Source organism: Vanellus vanellus (genome assembly GCF_965231255.1).
Source record: "Vanellus vanellus genome assembly, chromosome: 6".
Taxonomy (NCBI): Eukaryota; Metazoa; Chordata; class Aves; order Charadriiformes; family Charadriidae; genus Vanellus; species Vanellus vanellus.
In genome coordinates this window covers 25,117-47,615 of record NC_138911.1, presented here as the reverse complement: position 1 = coordinate 47,615, position 22,499 = coordinate 25,117, and the positions used below count along the sequence as shown (strand labels likewise).

The 22,499-nt window shown below is 47.8% G+C and overlaps 1 protein-coding gene across 1 annotated transcript; it reads right to left on the bottom strand.

Annotated features, from left to right (window-relative positions):
• Positions 1-2,737: 2,737 nt before the first annotated feature.
• INCENP (inner centromere protein) lies at positions 2,738-18,676 on the bottom strand (the record flags this gene model as incomplete). Its single annotated transcript, XM_082485006.1, has 17 exons — positions 2,738-2,960; positions 3,693-3,852; positions 4,615-4,728; positions 6,268-6,349; positions 6,640-6,812; positions 7,361-7,483; positions 8,242-8,362; positions 8,738-8,847; positions 11,152-11,286; positions 11,374-11,491; positions 11,815-11,866; positions 12,414-12,492; positions 14,751-14,784; positions 14,951-15,002; positions 16,931-17,712; positions 18,332-18,445; positions 18,537-18,676. The coding sequence occupies 17 exons, from the start codon at positions 18,674-18,676 to the stop codon at positions 2,746-2,748; spliced, it is 2,604 nt and encodes an 867-aa protein (XP_082341132.1). The 3' UTR covers positions 2,738-2,745.
• Between the last annotated feature and the right edge of the window lie 3,823 nt (positions 18,677-22,499).

The following is a 22,499-nucleotide window of genomic DNA, read 5'->3' as shown; positions in this document are numbered from 1 at the left end:
CTCCACTTGTGGAACAGCCGCATACGCTAGATTTATTTGAATTCAAAGGATGAAGGGTACTCAGACATTTAATACAGGAAAGGGAATGCCAGAGTCAGGCATAAGTGCAAATGGGCAGAGGGAATGGGACCCAAACCTCAGTAAGGCTTTGGCTGGGATGCCAAGCTCGCATGCATGCTTAAAAGTGATTTTTAATAGTCCTATGTACTTGAAACTAGTTTTTCAGCACCTCTGACCCCAAAAAGGATTGGGATCCCAGCTGAAAATAAAACTGGAAGAAATGCTTTGAAATGTCAGCGATCCCGAGGATTCCTAGTCCTGATCACATACCACTGAGAAGACCTGGTAAGAAAAGTCCCTGTCTTTATAAAAATTAAGAGAAATAGCTGAAATCGAGAGTGTAAATATATCTTTCTTAAAATCTTGAGGTTGTCACGTCCTAGGATTTCTACTTGTGTTTTTTAGTACCAGTGCTCCAGGTGTATACTGCGACTGAAGTCCCTGCTCCATCTGGTGGTAGCAAATCTGAATATTTTCTAAAGTTATAGAGGTAGCGAATCACAGGGGTGTAGGTTAGTTCAAGATGAATTCAGGTCATGTATTCCTTAGCAAAGATTTCTGGGAATATATCATCACACCAAATTGTCCCTCTTCTGATTTCCAGGAACAAAAGAAGAAATTAAAACTAGTCAGCAAATCCTGCAGGGTTACCAAAACACAAATGTTTTCCACTGTAGCAGGAGTTATGCCGTTCTTCCTAGACAGAACATTCCTAGCTCAAGGAAATAGAGCACAAAGCAACCCCAAAGGATGGATTCCAAAATACTGCAGATTTTTCTAATAAAAAGCCATGATGAATCTAGAAGAGAAGCCCAGAGAAGATGATTTAACTCACTTTTATCAAACTGTCAGACATTCAAATAGCATTCAACTTTAAAATTTTTGCCATTTCAGCAAGCTTTCTTACAAAAAGTTTATGTTCATTCTAAGATACAAAACAGTCTACAGAGCATCTATCAAAGCACAATCATCTCAGATAAAAACACAGATCAATAGCACAGCATCTAGCAGTTGATGTATTTAAATATAAAACCCCACATCATTTTAAAGACATTCGCTTGCAAACAGTTCGTTAACTATGCGCACAAGGAAAGGCAGAAGTCTCCTTACACATTGTATAATCTCCAAACAGTGGTTTTTTTTAAAGGACCAAGTTGTACATACACAGAAACGGTGTGCTTCAGTCTTTTGCATACTGAAATTGCAGCCGTGAACACTCGCCCACCTTTAAAATAAATCAAGCAGTGAGAAAAAGATGAATCTGAGGTAAAAACCATATAGGTTGCCTGATTTGCAGAAGACAGGCTTCCACAACAACCTTCGGGAGCTAATGCAACTGTTTCCCTTAAAATCTGCCAATAAGTCCTGTTCTACTGAGACCTCTACTCTCTCTACGCAGGAGCTCGTTACAGAGAAAGCACAAGTGTCTGTGCCATTTGCAAGTTAGATGCAGAAAGACTGACTAAAACACAAAGTGCTCCTGGAACTGAAATTCTGAGCTGATATTTTGCTGTTAAGAGGAAATTGTTTTGGTAACAGTCCATTTGGCACAGCCTTATTGAACATGAAGTGCAAAACAGGCCTAGAAATAAAACCAGCTTTGATGCTGAACAAATGAAACGGCCAAGGGGAGAAAAGAGAAAGATAGGGATTCAGGTTAAACTCATTCTTTCGGTCCAATCTATGCCACAGACATGGAATTTAAATTAGAGAAACAAAATTCTGTCACAACCTTTGTACAATTTCTCTTAAAGCCTAGAACAACAAAGCCTGCTTATGCTACTCCGGGCACTGCTGGAGACGTGATTACACTGAGGGTTACAGCTCTCTCCAACAACTGAAGAAAGGGCAATAAAATCCTCGGGGTACTTCAGCCCGAGCTGTAGCAACATCAACATCAGCATCAATCTAGCTTACGCGCATAATTGCACGTGGTGTTGGCGCAAAGTGTATTGCTGAAAAATCAAACAATGGAAATAATTTTGCAATTTGCAAGAGATGATGAAGACCACACCTGCTAATATCTTGCTTCTGGAAAACATCACTAGTTCATATTTGGATTTTACCCAAGATAACAGGAAACGTTTCTTCACCGAAAGGGTTGTTGAGCATTGGAACCATCCCTGGAGGTATTTAAAAGACGGGTGGACGTGGTGCTCAGGGACATGGTTCAGAGGTGGACTTGGCAGCATTTGGTTTATGGTTGAACTCAGTGATCTTAACCTAAATGATTCTACGCACACAGTGGTCCTCAGCTGCACAAGTACTCTGGCATCAGCCTCGGGGCGGGCAGGCAGGGGCAGGGGCAGGCAGGGGCAGGGGCAGGCAGACAGCTTTTCTCTGCTGCTGGCAGCTGCCGCCAGGCCTGCTTCGCTGGAGAGGGCAGGATCATACAGCTTTAGGTGATGCAGTCTCATGACCTAAAGGTCTAAATCTTTGCCAGCTTAAAGCTTAGGGTAAAAGGAGATGCATCTTTCCAAGGCAGTATCTCCCAAAAGCTTGCTGTTTTCCCTAACAGTGAGAAAATAAGCCCCAAAACCAGAAAATGCAAGAGGCCCAGTAAGAGCTGACATTTATTCAATGCTAATACGTAAAGATTTACAGATACTGAACAGTAACTCTTTTCTCACCTAGACAGGCAGAAACGCATACCAACTGCTCCGCAAGAACCAGCCACTGCCCACCTCAGTGCTTTTTCAGGCTGTATGGCAGACCTAGAACCAATTTGGCACCTGGAAATGGTGGGGAATTCCACACAGCAGAGCTCGTGCGCTTGAAGTAGCGCGGTTTGCTTTTGTAGAAGATGTCCTCCAGCTTGGGGCTTGCGATCGCCCCAAAGAGCATGTCCACTTTGGGAGGGTTGTAGTACTGGCGCATTACGGCTTGGGTAAGCTGATTCCCTGGAGAAACAAAAGATTAAATTTTCATTAATTTTAATTGAAATTGCTGTGTAGGCTGTTTGTATGCAACGTGTCCCCACTCTCCTCATCTCACATCACACTGAGATCACAAATGGGAGAAATCCTGCAGTATTCAGTGTTTTAAAGCACCCTGTTTAAGCCTAAAGATTCACCACAGATCACTTGGAGGGCAAATATTGCGTGTACTGAATTCTGTCCAGGAACTAGAATAAGTTTGCAAGAGGCAAGGTGTCCCAGCTTTTCTTCCTGCAGATACCATTAGTTCCCCTGCAACTTCTTAGCTTCCCTGGTGGAGGTGGAATTTGAAATCATGGAACTGAGTATTTCAGAACCAGAACAACAGCCGGTCCAAAACCTGGTCCATGGCATCTGGCATTGCTTTGCTTTTTGAAGCCAAGTCACGCAGGCTCAAGGCCAGAGCACTTGTTCATAATTATTCCTTTCACATTGGCAAAATGACAGTAGCCGCTCTGCTAAAGCGGTTTAAAAGAGTATTTGTTCCCCAACGTTGTCGCAAGAAGATCCCCAAGTGGTAGAGGAGCCCTCGACTCGGCACTCCAGCCACGCTGTCGAGGTTAGTACTTTTAACTACACCGTGTGAGTAGGAGGAGCCGGGCAGAGCCTTCCAGCAGGCCCTACTCCCCGCTGGAGAGGAGCTGCAGTGGGGTTTGCTGGGGGCTCTCGGGACAGGTAGCAACCCACTGCACGTACCAGTGGCCCAGGCAGGGACGGGCTTGCGAGGCTGGTTCTCGTCATCAGTAGAGTCATCGCTGTTCAGATCCATTCCGTAGTTGTTTGGATTTATGGTGGGGGGCTTTGGATATTTCTGGTACTGTGGAGTCATCTGGTATGAGCTGCAGGCAGGTGAATTCTAGAAGACAAATATATTCCACAGGCATCAATGCAATGGCACAAAATGGCAGGACAAACTGCACTGTAATTTTTATGGGAGCAACATGACTGAGAAATTAAAGTGATGAAGAAAAACTTAAAACAGCAAATTTCACCAACCATGAAACATCTATCTAGAGAGTTGGAAACAGTTTTTCTTCTCCACAAGGGGCTGCCTTCATGGCTCTGGTCCATTAATGGTAACTCATATTTCACAGATTTCACGTTTAAAGATTAAAATGCATAGCTTTGCAAGGAGCTAAAGATCCACGTTTGTTTTCAATGCTCAGGCAGGTGCCTTCACCTGCAGGTTTTCCTCAAGTCAGCAGCGAGGCCCAAACGCAATACTATTCACAGACTCTGCTGCCATCCCGTGGCTCTTTCCAACTTTGAACTTCGGCACTGCTGCTGCCTGTGAGGTTCTTCCCATATTTACAGCGGAGGAGCTTAGGCAAGGCAGCTCTAACAGCCTCTGCCTTATCCGGGCAACAAGAAAACCCTGGCAAATACTGGCTGCTTCCCTTCCCTCCTTTTCTCTCCTCAAAAGTCATTGAAATGCTCAGGGCCACCAGGAGTCTGCCTTGGATAACCAGGAAAAAAAGGTTATGGAATCCCTTCATTGTTGACAAGGAATAGAAAAAGCAGGGGGTAAAACTGCCCATTGTAACAGCATGTCAGTGCTGGAATCAAAGTTCTCTGATGCCATCCCTTAAGGAAATTCCACCAGAGAGAGCAGAATTACCTCTTTGTTTTCTAGGTGCTGTGTTTTTGCTATATCTTTAGCCTTGTGTTCCTCTGGCAGTTTCTTCTGTTCTTGTTCTTGCCTCTTCATCTCTGCCAGCCTCTGCTCCTCCTGCTGGCAGGCCGATACCACAAATTAATTACTCTTTAAGTAAGAACTAAGCTACGCTGTTCATCCAGGGATCCATTTTTTTGATACGCAAAAAAGCGCTAAACATCTAATTGCAAATCTTTGTTGCTTATGACGCTAAGGAGTGCTTTGAACACAGTGCAGACAGTGGACAAATGCAATGCAACAGTTTGAGCTTTCCTCACAAAGTGGCACAAACAAACTGACCTTCCCATTAAAGAGCAGTAGTTCCCTTCCTCTGGTAGTGGAATGACCTCACGCTTTGAAAAACTTGCTACTGACTTTATCTTCAGGGTAGAAACAGCAGAAACCAGCTGACCGTCTGCAGACGGAAGTCTGTGCTACTGATCTCAGCCTCTTTTTAAACTAATAAACAGTATTTTTAGATGCTAAGTCATCCCATTGTACAGGAACCATCCCCAACAGGTCAAAAGAATCTCACCCTATGAATGCTTAGTTTTGCCTCCTGAATCTAAAGGAGACCAAGAGGCTGCTAACTCAAACAGGAGATAGCTAGAATGAAAGTGAAATAAATCCCACCCAGTCTTAACGGCAGGACAAGTTGTACAGAGGTTTGCCACCAGCCGCCTGTCAACTTCACGACGCTGACAGCGAGGGGCTCGCTGGGCACGCAGGGACCCCACCGAGGCGTTCAGCCCCCTGAAGGTAGCCGACACCTGCTGGCAGTGTGCTCACACCACAGCTCTGCTAAGTGGAGTGACAATGATTTCAAGCAAGCGTTGGACAATTTCCACCCAACTATTCCAACCTTCTGTTCTTTCTCACAAATCATCTTGAAAGTGCAAGTTCTCCCAGATCTTATACAAACCAAAACGCAACAGTCCAAATAGCAAAGGGTTTGCTGCCAATTCCCAGCAATTATTGTGGGCAAATCCTTCCAAAGGGACCTTCCAAAAGCTACCTGAACACCAACTGTGGGCTTTATCTCCGCTCCAGGGAAAATGCATGCTGCGAGTTAAGCAAAACCCTGAGCCTATCCAGCTGCGGTTGCTTTATTCAAATAGCTTCTTGGACTTCCAAGGCGTCAAAAGTTCCCTCTTCAACACCACACAGAAAAACACCCGCTTAGTTAATCTACGCTTGTATGACTCTCATGGTAAACGACCTGACAAAGTCTACAGTCTGTTCTTGTAGTTCTGCTGAAGGTGGCACAAATGTAGAATTGATGTTGCTACTGAAAAGCCTGGGATTAATTACTGTTTGATATCAAGAGAGGTACAGATAACACCTGGGGACAGAAAGGGGGAAAAGCTGAAAACCTCACTACAATTCACAATGTGTGTTATCTGTCCTTTCTTCCTGCGCTGCTGCCATCTAAAGAGAGACAGCGTAGCTTCTGGAACGGACAGAGAACAGGCTCTGGGTAAAAGCACCTTTGGTTGGCTCAAGTTCAGAAGTGCCACAACTTATTCATCGGGGTTCACAGCTCAGCTGCTCCCGGCAGTAATGGCTACTGAATCAGACCCATGCGGCTCTACCCATCTACGAGAAGAGAGTACTTACTTCTGTCTTCATCTCCTTGTGGAGCTGTTCAGCCGACACTTCTTTCTGCAGGTGAGCAGCCTTCTCCTGATGTTCGCGTAGCCTGAGAACCACAGCAACGGACCATTACTCCCCAAACTACCCAGGGGTGCCCTCCCAGTGCCTGCTGCAAACCCCTTTTTCTCACAGCTTTTCAGGGCACTCCCCACCACACCTCCCACATGATTTAGCCCAGAATTTCTTCTTGGCAGCTCAGGACCCAGGATGGTCCAGAGTTGTGCTGACAGCAACTAGTAGCTCTTTGCTGCTTGGGCCTTTCACTACTGCCCTCTCTTCCTGCTTTTTTTCAAAGTCTCAGCACAGAATTTAGTACATAAATGGGTACTGTCTTACTTTTCTGCCTGGATCCTCTCCTGTTCCTTCTTCCTCTCCAGCTCTCTCTCTGCGGCCAGCCGTTTCTCTCTCTCCTGCTCTGCTTGTCTCTGCTCAGCAATCTTCCTGGCACGTTCCTGCTCCTCTTCCTTCCTCTTCTGCATTAGCTCTTTGTGCCGACGTTCCTCCTCCTCCTCCTAGGAAGCCAAACAAGGCAATTACTCACCTTACATTGTACAGGAACAGGCTCCAGAATAAAGGAGCAGGAACACTTTATCTGACCCGCGTCTCTAGTACCTATCACTACACAGCAGGGAAACAATTCGAAGCTAAAGTGCCAGTGCTTCACCTCTCCAGCCGTGTCAACGCTGGCCGTTCCCTGCCCGCAACGTACCCCAAAGGGCCTAGTGGCCACCGTGCTCTGGATCTCCGAGAAAGACAGGTTTAAGGGAGAGATTTTAATACTTGCTGATCCACAAATTAAGGTCTTTAGTAAGAATGTGTCCAGAACTGCGGAAGAAATGTGGGTCACAGCCACCACTGAGAGCTTACAGCATACTGCAAGAGGCAGCAGGAAGCAGGACACTGCGGAGAGCTTTAGGGACAAAGCCTCCCCGCTACAGTAATTTGCACTCGGTTGTTGGTGTTAGTACTCCCGCTGGATTCCTCGCTTACAAAGACTGTGGCAGATTGCGGCCATTCTAATTGCACACAGGATGAGAGGACGGGCTCCAGCACGGACCTGCTGCAGTGCTTTTTGTTTTCTGGCCTCTTCGTCATGCCTGCGCCGGGCCTCTGCTTCTTCCATCTTTTTGGCAGCTGCTCTCTTTCTGATCTTCTCTTCTGCCAACCTTTCTTCCCGCACCTGAGAGACACAGAGCTAGCTGAATACCTCAGTCTCAGATGGGACAGCTCTCTGTGCTTGTGAAATATCATAGCAGTTAAGTCTCAAAGATGCAGAGCTACTGCCTTCTCACGGGGCAGAAGCTTCCTTTTGGCCACCGGGAACCAATGGGACCTGTGCTTTAATTTAAAAAGGTAGGATTTAGGGAAATTACCTTCTTTTACATCTCCACAGGAAGAGCTGATCCTATTCCGGTATTTATACATCTAATACCACAAAAGCCATCGGAATATATTCTCAGAACCACGAAATAAGAAAAGTAGGCGGAGATAATTAAAGCAGACAAATGACTGCTATGGTCACACGTGCAAATTGTTTGAAAGTCTCAGATACAAGAAAGGGTCTGGAGGAAGTATGTTTACTGTATCTATTAGTCAGATGGGAGAGCAACTTCAAGTAGCTAAAGCCTCAGGGCCATTATGCTGGCTTTATCTACTCAAAGTTCCTACTCCCATCTGACTAAAAGAGCCTTAATAAAGCCCATTTGGATTCATAATTCTGGAAAATAAATGTTTTCTTCTGCCATTTGCTGTAACCAAGAGAAAGGCGGCCACTGAGAAGTTTCTGGAAAGATCTTTACTCAACCATTCTCCAGTCCATTCTTTAGATTTCAGCAGCCTCAGTTCCTCTCCTTCTGGAAGGCACGCTCCTGTGGCGCCATCTACCTCAATAGATTATTTATTCTCCCAAATAAGCTCTGTAGGTATATTGGGCCTTACCTTCTCGGTCTTCTCATCAAACAGAGCTATCTTCTGCTCGATGCGCCTTTTCCTCTCTTCCTCTATTTGCTCTGCCCGTTCCCGAGCTTGTAACACTTTGCGCAGGCGCTCCTCACGCTTCCTACAGGACACAGGGCTGCTTTGTCACTGTGGTCCGGCTACATGAGTTCCTTACTACTCAAATACAAGGCCAACAGGCACAGCATGAAATTCAGTGAGCCAAATACACTGTTCATTTAAACATCAGCAATATTTTTAAGCTCCACCTGAGAGAGGACTTCAGACGAAAAGCTGAAGAAGCCGTCAGCTAAGACAGATGACTTTTTATTAGCATTCTAGATAGATACTATGGGAACAAATACTGTCTTTGCGGTGTGAGAGCGAGCCAACAAGAATTTTCGCTGCATGTATGGCCTCTGCAAGATAAAGGACCTAGATATAGGGACCTACAGGCACAGAGAGAGCAGTCCAGACAAGGAAGAAGGCATGTACTCACAGCTTTGCCTCTTCTAGGCGCCGCTTCTTTTCTTCCTCCAGTTTTTGTTTTCTCAGCTGCTCGGCTTCTTGCTTTTTCCTGAGAGTCTCCAGCTTCTGTCTTTCCTTTTCCTGAGGTGGATTGAAATGTGATTATACCCACCTGCCAGGGCTTCTTTCTACCTCAGCTTGCTCAGGTTCAGTAAGGGCCCAGAGGAAACGCCAAGGAACTGCCGCCAGAACCAAAGGATGGTAGCAAGCCTGAAACAGAGCTCAGCGAGCCCGTGATGTGGTCATGGATGTCTGGGAACAGATGCGATGGAAATCAAGACAGTGGTGCTAATCTTCGAGAGCAAGAGAAGAAGCTGGGAACTTGGAACAGAAGCATCAGCTCCTGAAGTCCAGGCAGCTTCCGCAGAGATTGCAGACAGACAGCACCGTGATTTATGTTGGTAAAAAGAACCAAAAAAGCAGCGCTAATGCTTGGCACTGATAGCGACTTCCTGCAGCGTGTGGAGGGGACAGATGGTGCTCTAGGAAACACCTTGCTTACTTCAACTCAGAGGTCCTGCTGGCGTCTTTGCTTCCCACAAAGCTTTATCTCATGGTAAACCTTCGCCATTTAGACAGAGTGCTTCCAGCTTGTTTCAAGCACACACTCAGCCCCATATGTCATCAAGACAGAAACGCGGGGCATTTTCTCATTTCGCTAAACAGTCCAGCTAACCCAGCCCCAGTGCACTGTCAATGGGAAGGCAAAATCCAGCCATCGCTACCCTCACGCAGAGTCAGATGAACTAATTTAACACCAGATTTGGTACTGCAGATGCTGAATAATGACAGACCTGGTCTTAGTACAAACCCATTGATAAGCATGATGAAATATTCAAGTGATTACTTTATGCTGGGCTCCATGTTGTAAATGCTTGGTGTTATTAGTATCCGAACTGGCTAATTTAAAACTAACAGTTATATCTTATTGCTCTGGTGCTATTTAATTATGTTTAGCCCACACACAGATAAAGTCCTGAGGGGAAGTTGCCACTCACACTGGAGTGAAACGTAAAATACAACATTCAGTGAACCGACAGCACCAAAGGCTGCACCAGTCAGAAGACTTTTCTCATCTTATCAGCTCCTTTGCCAACACAGACACTAAGGTCTGCAGGAACACGAGTGAGATTGAAGCTTGAACCGTCACTCCTTCCTAATGATAGACTTCTCCTGTCTGCTGGAGTACAGCGAGACCCTCAAAGCAGTACAACCACGACAGCTTTAAGCAATACAGAGAAGTTGCGATATTAGGTTGCCAGATACAAGCTAGATGCAGGAAAACTAGTTTCTGCAGTATGCCCTCCTCTCCCTCACCAACTCTCCTGACAGTGAAAAACAGCCCTACAACTACCTTATTTTGCAGGTAAGTTGTTGGGTATTGGAAGCATGCGCAATCTACGCTCAGCACGCCAGCTTATCCCGTGTTCTAGGTGCATCCGTGAAGCGACGCCCTGGTACTTGCCTGACACTGTCAGAGCGCTATTCTGGAATAGGAACTACAGCACACTGACTGAAACCCGCTTGTCCTTGAACACGGACTTCTCTTTCAAGTTAAATACCAAATCTAAATGCAGATCAGGTAAGAGTGAGGGCTGCCCATCAGCAATGCAGGTAGTATTCCTACTGCAAGTCCAGCCCATGTAATTAAATGATCACAATTTATGACCAAACTGTCCTGCGTAAGCACAACACAGGGAAAACCAACTCCCTTTGGGAATCTAGAATCAGATCTTCTCAAATCCCATCAATCCAAACAGCTACTCTCTTTGGGGTACAGGAGCGTCCCCTGCAATGCTATAAACTTGTGGTATTCCACAGGTAGAGGCACCTGCCTGCAAACAGCAAAGGTGCGTTGTTTGGCTTGGCTGGTTGCAACAATTACACAGAGATACTGTTGCCTATTAGATTTGGACACTGGCATACTTGTCTCACTGACCCAGCAGCCTCTCATTCAGGACAGCATCATGTTTCTTCCAGCTTCAAAGGTCTGAAAACCCTCAGAACATCAGAAGCTTGGATTTAAGAAGCATTTGCTCAGCTCTCACTCATCAGAAAAGTCCTAGAAAGGAGACTTTGGAAGTTATATGTACACCTCAACTGCAGTATTCAAAATCCCCTTGATTTTCATTTCCCAGCTTTTCTTCCCAACTGTTACTTGCTAACACCACTGGGCAATGCTACAGTAATAAAGATTAGAGTCCACATTAGAACTCTTTAGGAAGCTGACTAATCACAATTTTATTTGGTTTGTGTAAGTGTAAACAGATGGCTTAAAGTTACTTTTGAGTTTAATATGGGTTGAAAAATTTCTTTCGCGTCTGTGCCTTAACTCAGGCACTCATCAGACCATCACGTATATAGTTTATAACAGTCTCATCTTACCTTGGGATCAGATCGGAGAGGAGTGTTGTACTTGATAAAAGATTTTATTACTCCATTTTTCCCTGCAGAGCTTGGTGTCATGAGGAGCTGGTTCTTCTGCACAGTGTGCAAAAACATTTTGAAAGGACGTCCAACCTACAAGACGAATGCCAAAAATAAGCCTCAGGAGCGTGAGCAAGAAACACGTCTTGGTGAAGTACATCAGGGCTACAAGGATCTTACTTTGCTGGCTGGAAAGGCAGAGGATGGGATCTTTCTTTTCGGAGGAGAAAGCCCTCCATCTTCTGCTTGCTGATTGTCATAGCATTCATCCACAGCCCTTTTGTAACTTGGCTGTCTCCTGTGAGAAAAATACAGTCAGTCATACATGGCAAATCCTCCCGATTGTCTCAAAGTCAGGTTTAAGAAAGGTCATAAGACTTAAAGATAGCTTAAATGTATTTCACTGCGTATGCACAAGTAGATGTCCAATAAAAAATTTCTAATGTGATAGAAGATACAAATTAAATGCTTTTTTCATAAAGGCAGAGAAAACTTATTGCAGGAGTTTCATAGTCACAAAACGGTGAAGCCATTTAACAATATTTCAGTGGTGAACCTGCTTTGAACTGGACTACAGATCTCCAGAGGCACTTTCCAACTGGAACGATTCCATGAACATACCTGGCACTCTGGGGTGGTTCCTGGGTCTCCCCATTTTTATTTAAGTTGCTTCCTGGAAGAAAACATAGTTATATAGTTAGTCCTAGCAGAAAAAAAATCCCTTCCAACACAGCTTTGAAAGCAGACAACAGATTTAGCAGCAAAAATAACTGCCATGAATTATGCACAGCAAGACCTTTCTTGCTTTCAGCAGGGAACCGCACAGCACTGTTCCAACCTATACAAACAAAACACAGCAAAGCTGCCTGCAGTCATCCGTGGCATGCAGTCCGCACCAATGCAGCGCCCTTGTGTTCGGCACAGGTACGGAGCAGCTGCATGCTTCAGAAACAGAGTTCAACTCGGCTTCCCATAACCTGGAGAACGTGCCCCCCTCCATCTTCATTACATCTATTTCCAAGCGCTTCCCCATCTGGAAAATAACTCCAGCACAGAATTTCCTAACTGCTAATCTCCTGAAACAAATCCTTGCTTGTCAAAGTTTAGATTAGTCTTTCAAACGGGGCTCTCAAATTAACTATCTTTCAAACTTCCCAGTTAGCCTCCCAGCAAAGTGATGACTTTTTAAAGTTCTGCCACAGAAATCCTCTGGAAGGTACCGTTGTTGTTCGTCTCCTGCGGCTCTTCATTTCTGCTGTTGGTCCGAGAGCGAAGTGACATTTGCGGACTTTGAGGAATCTGTAGGAAACGCAAATGAGTTTCAGCACAATTCTCACACAGAAACAGCCAATTACTGCTTCAAATCTTGATGCCGTTCTGACCAGGACACTGTCTGCAATACTACCAGAGACTGCAAAACCGCATGCATAGTGTGAGGTATTGGTACGAGTACCCAGAGCCAAGTCCTAACCTCCATCTGTGCATCATACCTCGGGACACCATCTTGGTAAATTCCTTGATATCGTGTCTTCACTAGAAGCACATTAACAGAACACAACTGTCTGCAATGAGGGATGCGCTGCTTAAACTGAACGAACTCATTAACTATTAAGGAGGAAAGCATTTCAAGTTGGAAATTGGTTTATGCTTGCTGGACTTGCGGCAAAGAGTCAGGCAGCGCTCATTTTACTTAGCGGTGATGAATGGACAAACAGGGAGAGAGCAAAGACAAACAGCTTGTTGCCTTGATTTATCCATTTCTGTTATGAATGTGATATGCATTGCTATTTGGTGCCTTTGCACTTAGATACATAATTACGATGGCTGTTATAATGGTTTTCTATGCCTGCGAGAGAGCAGGCAATGGCTTCAGAAATGTGCACTCTGCTAGCAAGGCAAGCACTGACTCCACTCCCCAAACCCGTGCTGGCCAGCGTGAGGGCTGGCAGACACAAAGGGGCTGGCAGGAGAAGAAAAAGGAAGCATGGAAACTTTATCCTCCCCAAATACTTCTCTAGGGCCTTATCCTAAGGCCAGCTATAGGAAGCACCTTGCAGCCCAACAGGAGGACACTGATCTAATGAAGTCAAGACCAGGTCTGAGAAGAATCTGGCCTTTAAGTAAGAGCATGCATACAGGCACTGCCTTTACGTTTTCCTACAGACAAAGATACTTTCTGGTTTAAGAAGGTTGCTGAGTCACCACATTTTCACGCTGCTCACAGCTCCCGAAGGAAGTCTCTGGCACAAACCAACAGCGTTTGGTTTGGCGAGAAAACTGCTGGTAGGTAGATAGAGAGATAGACAGGGTAAGGTGACCTGGTGACACAGGCTAACAGCGGGACAGGCTACAGGGTCCCACTCCCAACAGCAGTAGTATAGAAACAAAAGATGAGGATCAAGGATAGATCAAATACACTACATGGACTAGACTGTATTTATAAATTCATCGAGGTACAGAAACAAAAGATACGGGTCCTCTGCTCACAGATCTGCAAAGCAGTCTGTTTATTTTTCTCTTCTCCCCATTTTCCCTTTAAGCTTTTCTACAACTGTAACTCGGGTAAGCCAAAAATCTACAGGCACTAGAAAAACTGAATTTGAACTTTTGCAGCTCTAGTGACAAGCACAGCCATAGAAGCACGTGTCTGCCTGCCCTTGCTTACAGAAGCGCTTAAGGCCACAGAGCTCCCCTCCATTAATTCCGTCTTTGCTTATTGAAAATTATTCTGGACAAAACACTTACATAATCCTGGGATTTCTTCCTCAGGAGGCAGTGAGAATTGCGGAGGGATGTGTTTTGACCTGAATGATATTTACAAATGTCTGTGCTTGTCTTAAGACAAACTGACAAGCTTTGAATAATCTGCCAGACTAACAAAAAGGTCAAAAGAAGCTTTAGCAAGACAGAAATAGTAATAGTGTTCAGACTCTGTCCAACTGAAAAAAACATTCCTGAATTATAAGGTTATTTATCTGTATAGATTCAGGATTGAATTTTCATACAGCTTATCTCTAGCAGGATGCTAAGAAGCAAGAGCCAGAAAACAGGACTCGACTCTGAATGCCAGTGATCCCAAGGTCGGTATTGAGCACTGGTATGTATCAACCCATCATTTACATTGAAATACATTTATGCAGAATGACAGAGAATGCTATTTTCTAGTCAAAGCTAGCCTTGGCTTTAAAAGCGTCCGAGATTGTGACACCAGGCTGGCAGAATAGCTCTACTTGCATCCAAAATAAGCCTTGGGTCACATGTGCTCATTTTCCAAATAAAACTTGACTGGTTTTTGTTTTGCCGATTTTGGAACAATGCGATTAAACAGACCGGACAATCTCAGACTTTCTCTCGTCTGTGTATGGGAACCAGGGAGGCTACGGATAGGCTCCTGCATGTATGGGAGGCGCCTTTACTCAGGTGCAATGGGGCAGGCTGACCGAGTCGGGGGTCTGTGGCCAGAGCTCCCTACTTCCCCAGTAACAAATGGGAGGTGTATTCGATGCATTTTGCTCGCAAGGCCACACAAACACTTTTAATCTCTGCTCAAATCTTACCAACTTGGAGGGGGTACAAGGTCCAGGAGGAGGCCTAGAAAAAAAAAAAAAGAGAAAAGGCAGCTGTGTTTAATAACATGAAGGAAACTGGGAAGCCGCTTGTTATCTGCAAGCAGTGCATTTTATACCAAGAAAGTCACTGTAAAAAAGTTGTCCAAGCAGGATAATGAGGATAAAGAGATATCTTAAAGTAGTCTCACCCAGTTTTGACTACAGTTTCTTCATCCTCTGGCATCTCTGCAGAGCTGGAGACTGCAGGAAAAGACAAAAATGCCAGAGCTGTAACGCACAGGTACAGGCAAAGGCTCCTTGTAGGAGCGACGTTCACTCAAGGCTGTGTAGAGGCATTTGCTCTGCCTCCTGGGTTACTGCCTGCAATCCAAATGCATGCTGCTGCACGTACAGGCCGCTGAATATACCCAAGTAGCGCTCAAGAAAATGCTGCCTGCAATTTTAATATAAGACAACAGATGCTTTCAATTATAGATGAGTTCAAAGTGATATTCAATGAGCTTACATTAAGAGTGACTAGGTTTGGGCTCAGACTCATTTTGCAGGGCCACGTCCAGATATTAGCAGCAGTTAAAACCAGCGTTATTTACAGTCCGAGCGCTGCTTCCTGCTAAGCGTTCCAGCTGGCTCAGTGGTAGCTAGCTTTTAAGTACCCGCACAGCCGGAAACTGCTGTTAATAATTAAGGCTGCGATGCAGCTTCAGCCTGAGGGGAGTGCACAAGGGCAGGCTTTGTGTATCAGAGCACGCAGTCTGCTCCCGTATTTCCATCGCTGAATTCACCCAAGGAAGCCGGAGCACACATGCTGTACATGCATCCAGTGGAAGATCTGCTGCATCGGAGGCACAGCAGACACACTCTGCAGTCGATTAACGTGCTTTGGGCCTTTGGACATTAACCAGCTCAACTGGAGCTGCCTGAAACATCTCCCTTCCTCTCCTTACACCCAGAAATTTTGACCAGGCAGAAGAACAGTCACGTCAAGTAGCACAGAGGGAAGAAATAAAGCCTTCCTTAAACCTCCCAGATAATCCAGATCCAGACAATACAGACTGAGCATTTAAACTGAGTAAATAAAGCTACTTCAGTGCCTCTTCAATGTTACAGACAAGAACATTTCCCTAAGGTTCCATTTTTACTGAGGGAACCCTCAACACTGCGCTTAGAAACTTCCATGCGGACAGCGCTCCACACTACACTGGTACCAGCACGGGAAACCCTGTCCTGGGGACTGCAGTCCTCTGGTTCTGGAAAAAAAGTTCATCTAGAACAGTTAAATTGGTATGGAACAAAAAACACTAAAACGCTTCTCCAAATATATCCTTCCACAGCAAAAACAGTATAATTCTTCAAGAAAAGAGCAGTTATTTCAGCTGTACTAGTTCTCCTCCAAACAAAGAAGCATGCTGTGCAAAAGAGCCAAGCTCTCCTCAACATCAAATTGCACGGAAGAGCTTCTCTTGCCTGACCTGCATTTCAGGAGCCATTTACTAGTCCACTACTTACTAGCCACTTCTTTCCCTCAGCTTGCTATCCATCACTTTGTTCTCCTGCACCACATCCAATGCTTGCGTTCCAGTAGCACTGAAGAACATTTAAATCAGTTTATCCCTCCCTGAAACCCCCCTCTATTGCAAACTGTAGAAGTTTGGAACACTTTCAATAAATTTACAAAATTCAACCTCAAAATTCCCTTCTGAAAGAGAAGATCTAGAACTAGCAGCCAGATTCTGTTTAACGAGCGGTGAATTTGTGACAGATACCTCATTTCCCAGAAAACACACAGGACTTTGTGAGAGCCCAACCCTCTTAAGCAGACACCAGCAGCAAAGCCCATTCACCAGCTCGCTCCTCAGTGTGGCCACCTACCACCAGAGAAACTCAGAAGACCTTAAGGCTGTTCTCCCAGGTGATTTTTACAAGGCTGGATCCACAGGCCATGAACTAGCACAGGTACCTGGGTTTCTCTATTCACACACCTCTCTAGGAAGCCCGTTACCACATCCGTGCTCAGTTGCAGCTTGCCGAGCCTAGGAGGGTCAGCTGCTGCACCCAAACTGAAGAACTAGCCCCATAATGTTGTTTTCCTTCAGCAGCGAAAAGCAGTAGATCAACAGAAAGAGGAGGAAAGGTGCAAAGCAAACTCATCTGGTGACATTCAGACTTACCATCCATGTAACTGGAGGACACAGATGACTTCCGAGCTGCCTTCCTCTTGACCATTGCCCTGGTGATAGACTTTTGGATCATATTTTCCCTCCTGCTGGCTAGCGAGTATTTCTCCGCCAAGGAGGTTCTGCGAGTCATGGAAGTTTTACCCATCAGACTTCTGCGCACTGAGCGACGGCTCAGCCTAGAGCCTGTTGGAGTCCCTGGGCTATCCCGTACGTGCTGGGCAGGCTCCTTATCAGACCCCTCTTGTACCTGAGCAGAGCCATCTCCCTCCTCCAGCCTAGGCTCTTCACTTAAAATGACTGTAGTATTAGCTGCCTTTGCTGTCTGCAGCTTAGATGCAGCCTCGCCTTCTCCTGTATCATTTGCCTCGGGGGTATGAGGGACCATCAGCTCAAAGGCTGCAGGTGCAGGCGGCGATTTGGCAACCCTGCTTTCCTTGGGAGAGCCGTCATCTGAGCTCAAGAGGATGGTTGAGGAGAGCTTCTCCGCCGGTTTAGATGCGCTCTTCCAGAGGTGTAGCTCGCTGCTAATGCGATTGCTGACATCAGCTTCTGCTAAGGCAACCTTCCCTCTTACTTCCTGGACAGGAAGGGTCTCAGGAAGGGTCTCTAAGCTTTTAAGAGATGTTGCAGTCTGGGATCTTGTCACACGCTGAGGTGGAGATACTTGTTTGATCTCAGCCTTGATTAGTTCCAGGTTTTCTTTATTTTGGAGTCGTTGAGAATATCGTGGGGAGGGTACCAGTTTGAGACTGCTATTCTTCCTTCTAGATAATCTAATAATAGAAACAGCACATTAGACTGGAACTGGATTCAGGAATAGACCTGTAAGCAGAAACAGTGGGACTACATCCTTATCCGTGAGGTCCCTGTGCGACAGCTCGCTGCTGTCCTGTGAGCTGTGCTGGAGACCGCACGTTGCTCAAAGCGCTTCCATGTGCAAACGGGAACACGCAGAGGAACAAAGCTAAAACCTGTGGGCCGAGCCCCTCCAAGGGCTCAGTGCGCACAGAGCTGCGGAGAGCGGCCAAGGCACAAAGCGACCTACGCGATGACTTCAGAGCAGAAGACGTAACGAGAGAAAGCAGAAACGTAGAGACGTAAAACGGCACCGAGCGAGGGTGCGTTTCACGAGAACCGCGGAGTCGCCCCAGGCTGAGGCGCGGGGCTGGGGGCCGCAGCAAAGCGCCTGACCGGGCCTTTACCGGCAGGGGGGAGGCGGGACCCGACGGGGCGCGCTGCGGGGAGCGGCTCCTCTCCGTGCCTCCTCTTGCGGCGGATTTTTGCCGGCCTCCCACGAGTCCCTCCCTTCCCGGGCGCCGCGGGAAGGCTCTGCGCTTCGCCCCCCGCCCCGCCGCCCCCTCCCCGGCGGCCGTTCCCGGCGGGCGGGCCCACCTCTTCCTGCCCAGCTCCTGCTTCTCCTCCTGCAGGGCGGAAAACCGCTTCCTCCGCTGCCGGTTCTTCTGCGATGGCGTCTTGGGCATCAGCTCCGGCTCGTCGCTGTACTGGCTGCGAGGGGAAGGGGAGAGGCGGCGGGTCAGCGCGAGCAGCGGCCGGTAACGGCCCGCGGCGGGGGGGGGGGGGGGGAGCGGGTCGGTACCTGCCGAACATCCTGGTCGCCTCCTCGCGGATCTCCCTCAGCCATAGCAGATCAATGTCGTCCACCCGCTGCAGGAAATCCGCCAGCCGCCGTTTGCACAGCGCGGGCAGCCGCGCCGGGCCCGCCGCCGCCATCACCATCGCCTCAGCGCCCGGCCCCGACCGACCAACCGCCCGCGCGCGCGCCCCCGGCCCGCCCACCGCCGCCCGCCTGGAATTCAAACCTAGCGCCCGCCCCCCCGCCCCGCCCACCTCACCGCCGCGCCAGCCTATCGCCGCCGCGTCGACCCCTAGCCCGCTCTCCCCATTGGCTGTCGGGCGACACGGGAGCGCTCAAAATCAGGCTCCTCTCTGCTCAGCCGGTCTCTGTGGTCGCGGAGGACTCAGCTTGGAAGGCGGGGCCTGGAGGGGCAGGCAAATAGGCTGTGGGGCTTTAACGCGGGGGAGTGATGGGCGTGGGCAATAACCAATAGAAGGCCCTGTCTTGGGGGGCCGCACTATGATTGGCGGAGGCCGGGGTGATCTCGCGGCGAGCGGGGGAAGCCGTGCTTGTGAGGGCGCGGCGCGGGCTCGGTGCGAGCGGCGGCGAGGCTCGGCCCGGGGAAACAGGTCGAGGTCCTGCGGGCCCGCTCCGTCTCGGGGGGAGGCGGGCAGAGCGGCTCGGGGGTCCTTCGGAGCTTGAGCTCCGAGCTTGTGCCTGCTCGGGGTGCGGCAGCGAGGCCCGGCCTGCCCCCAGGCCCCGCGCGGAGGCAGGGCCCGGGCCTGGGGCCCCTTTCCCTCCCGCCGGCCGGCTCCGGGGCCTGCGAGCCTTCGCCTCCCCCTCCCCCGCTGTGTTTCAGGCAGGGCAATGGCGGAGGCCGACGGTCCCACGCAGCTGCTGGAGGTGTGCGGGCAGAGGCTGTCCCGGTTCCTCCATAACGCCAAGCACAAGCACTTGGCCTGGCTGCGGGAGGTGGAGGAGCAGGGCCTGCGGATGCTGGAGAGGTACGGGCCGCCCGCGAGGGGCACCTCTCCATCCCCTGGGGAGCGCGCAGCCCCGCTGAGTGCCAGGCCATGCGTGCTCCCGGCTGCTGGTGGGCAGCCGCGGTGCCAGGCTGGGTGGGCGCTGGGTTTCGCAGCTGAGCGACTGATTTAACATAGCTGTGCGTTCAGCAGCTCGGTTTGGGCCTTGGTGCCAGCTGCCCAGTGCATTTTGCGCTGCTTGTTTCTCACCCAACGCTCATCCTTCTCAGCGAGTGACCCTTGCTCTGTGGCTAGTATTGTTTTAGGCATGGGGGGAGCCCATCTGCCTTCTGTATTTGTCTGCCCAACAGCAACTTTGGGGCTGAGCCTGAACTAATGTCCAAAACACCATCGCAGAGGAGGCATCCCAAGAAAAGGCGGTCCTCCTGCCTGAAAGATGAAAATAAGGAGCCAAACAGGAGGAGGTAGGTGAGTGGGTTTGTTCTGGCTCTGCCGCACAAAGTAGTAACTGTTTGTACATACACATACATGAGGATGTAAAATAACTGCTTTATTCCCCAAATTAGCAAATACACTTAAAAGGGCATGTCAAGATCAATCAGCATTTTGATTCTTGTGAAAGTTTGTGATAGAGTTGGGTGTTTTCCTTCACTCTTGTTGCTTTTTTTGTGTATGTGGTTAGAAACAAAGAATAATAAATATTTTATTTTCTTGTCTGTTTGGATTTGGGTTTTGTCTGATTTGATTTTGTTTCAGCACGTTTTTTGACCTGAGGTTGCTACTGGTGTTCACTCCCTAAACTTTTGCGTTGGTGCCTGAGAGAACCTGACAATGGAATTTGCCACCAGTGACACGCGGAGGCTGGATGTCCACAGCCATTCTCTGAACTGGCAGGCAGAAAGGCTCGAAGGGACAAGCAGTGAAACTGAAGTGGAAATTCCAAGTTATTTGCTTAGAACCAACTGTACTTCAGGTTTTTAAAACCAGTCTGAAGTAGACAACAGCTGCCTGCAAATAGATGCCAAGGCAGGATGGTGTAGGGCATGATTAATTGCGTGTGTGGTCAGGGATGGCTGTGATGCTAATTAACTTCCTTGATGCCAGTGGTTTGTGGTAGCTGACTCCGTAGCCGCTCCCACCTTGCAGTCAGCGGCAAGGCGGCTGACCCTCGGCAAAGCCTATGCTGTGAGCTGAGCACAGGCATGCTGACAGTTGCCGTAGTGTGGCCCAGACCTCGTCACTGGGCACGCAGTAGTAAACTGTTTATGCATTAAGGCACTTAAATTTTGATAACTGTGGTGAAAAATCCACAGAAGTTGGACAGGAAGGGTTAGAAATAAAAGACTGTTAGAAACCAGACATGGAGGATGGAGAGAACAGCAAGAATAGTAAGGAAGCGTGGGAAGTTCATGCGTGTGTGTGGTAAAGGAGGGCAGGAGAAGAAAATGTTGCGGATCTAAACAGGGAGAGCTCTTAAGACATACTGTTAGTTTTCAGGTAGCAGCTGGATTGCTCCCCTGAAGAAGACGAGCCTTGCATGTATTTTTCCTTGTTTAAACTTAGTTTTGAGACACATCTGCTCATGTGACAAAATGCCTGGGTGAGCGGGTGATCATTCATCAACAGGAAGCTCATGCTGTGGTTCAGCACGTTCTGCTCTGTCCTGCAGGGTCAGGCCGTTGTTGTTTTCCTTGCTCTGTTTTTCTTGGTATGTCTTTTAAACCCCATTTCTTAGTGTAATGTTAGTTACACATTTCCCAATTAGTAGTCTTTTTAGCTAATTCTAGCAAAAGGTCCCTCTTCTTGCTAGAGGTCAGAATGAGAAATTAAGAGAACGAGGCTGGAAGGAGGATACTGGCAGTAGGACAAGTCCCTGCTTGCTGGTGGTCGTGTGCCGGGGCTGTAAAACCTTGTTATGCCGCAGCGGGTTTTCTTAGCTGCCTTTTCCAGCTGTTGTGTACTTCCGCAATAGCTCTCCATTTCGTCTGTCTCCAGTCTCCACCCTTTGCTTGGCTACCTCTGGGTTGCTTTGGCATCAGAAGCTGCCTTTTTCTGGACGACCAAAGTTGTCCTTTGATTTTGCATTTGTCCACCTGATCTCCTTGACTTGCTGGTCAAGTGTGTGGCTCCATCCTCTCGTGGCAAGTTACCTAATAGAGCAAAGAGGATTTCACTGCTGAGGTTCCCCAAGCCTCTACGTGGTTGGTTGGGTTTAACTGAAGCAATAGAGCTGGAGGCATTTACTGTACCTGATAATTTTTCTCTTAAATAACAGTAATTCGAAGAATTCATTAGTCCTAACTGTAAAAGTTTCGTTGTTGTTGTTGTTGCCTTCCTCAGCATTATGCTGTCGGGTACCGCGTGTATTGGCGGCATTGCTGTGTTTGCCAGCCTGTTCGCAAACTCTGCCTTTAGAGCAATGGATGTGTCCTCAGCACGTGGGTCCCCGCCTCCCCAGCGCTGGGGGTGTGTTTTATACCGAGCAGCCTGCCAGAGAGCGGTAGAGCCTTCTGTTTCTAGCCGGGATCTTGTAGATCTCTACAAGGGAGGCTTCCACATGGAGTTGACCATGAGAGCCTGCGATATCTTTGATCCAAAATCCCTCCCTGTGTGGATGGTTGTGCTTCGCTCAAGGCAAACAGAGCGGAGTTGGTTGTACCAGTATGACTTTACCATCCCTTGATGTCTGCGCTGTCTGGGGCTGTGGGTTACTGTCTGCAAAGAGCAACAAGTGTCCTGGTACCTCAGCTGCTGCAGTTTGTGTCCGTATGATACAACCTTTAATTGTGAGTCAAGCCAGCACACCAGGCTGATAGCTGGGATGATTGCAGTGGGGGTACGTGCCCTGCATCCCTGGCTATGCTATAGAGTGGTAATGTCCAGCAAAAAACATCTTGCAGGCAGCAGAGAGCAGTAAGCAGCAATTTCTAAATTGTTCCAGCTACATCTGCCAGAGCACATCTGCAAGCTCTCAAGGTTCAGCTCCTGCATTTTGCCAGTG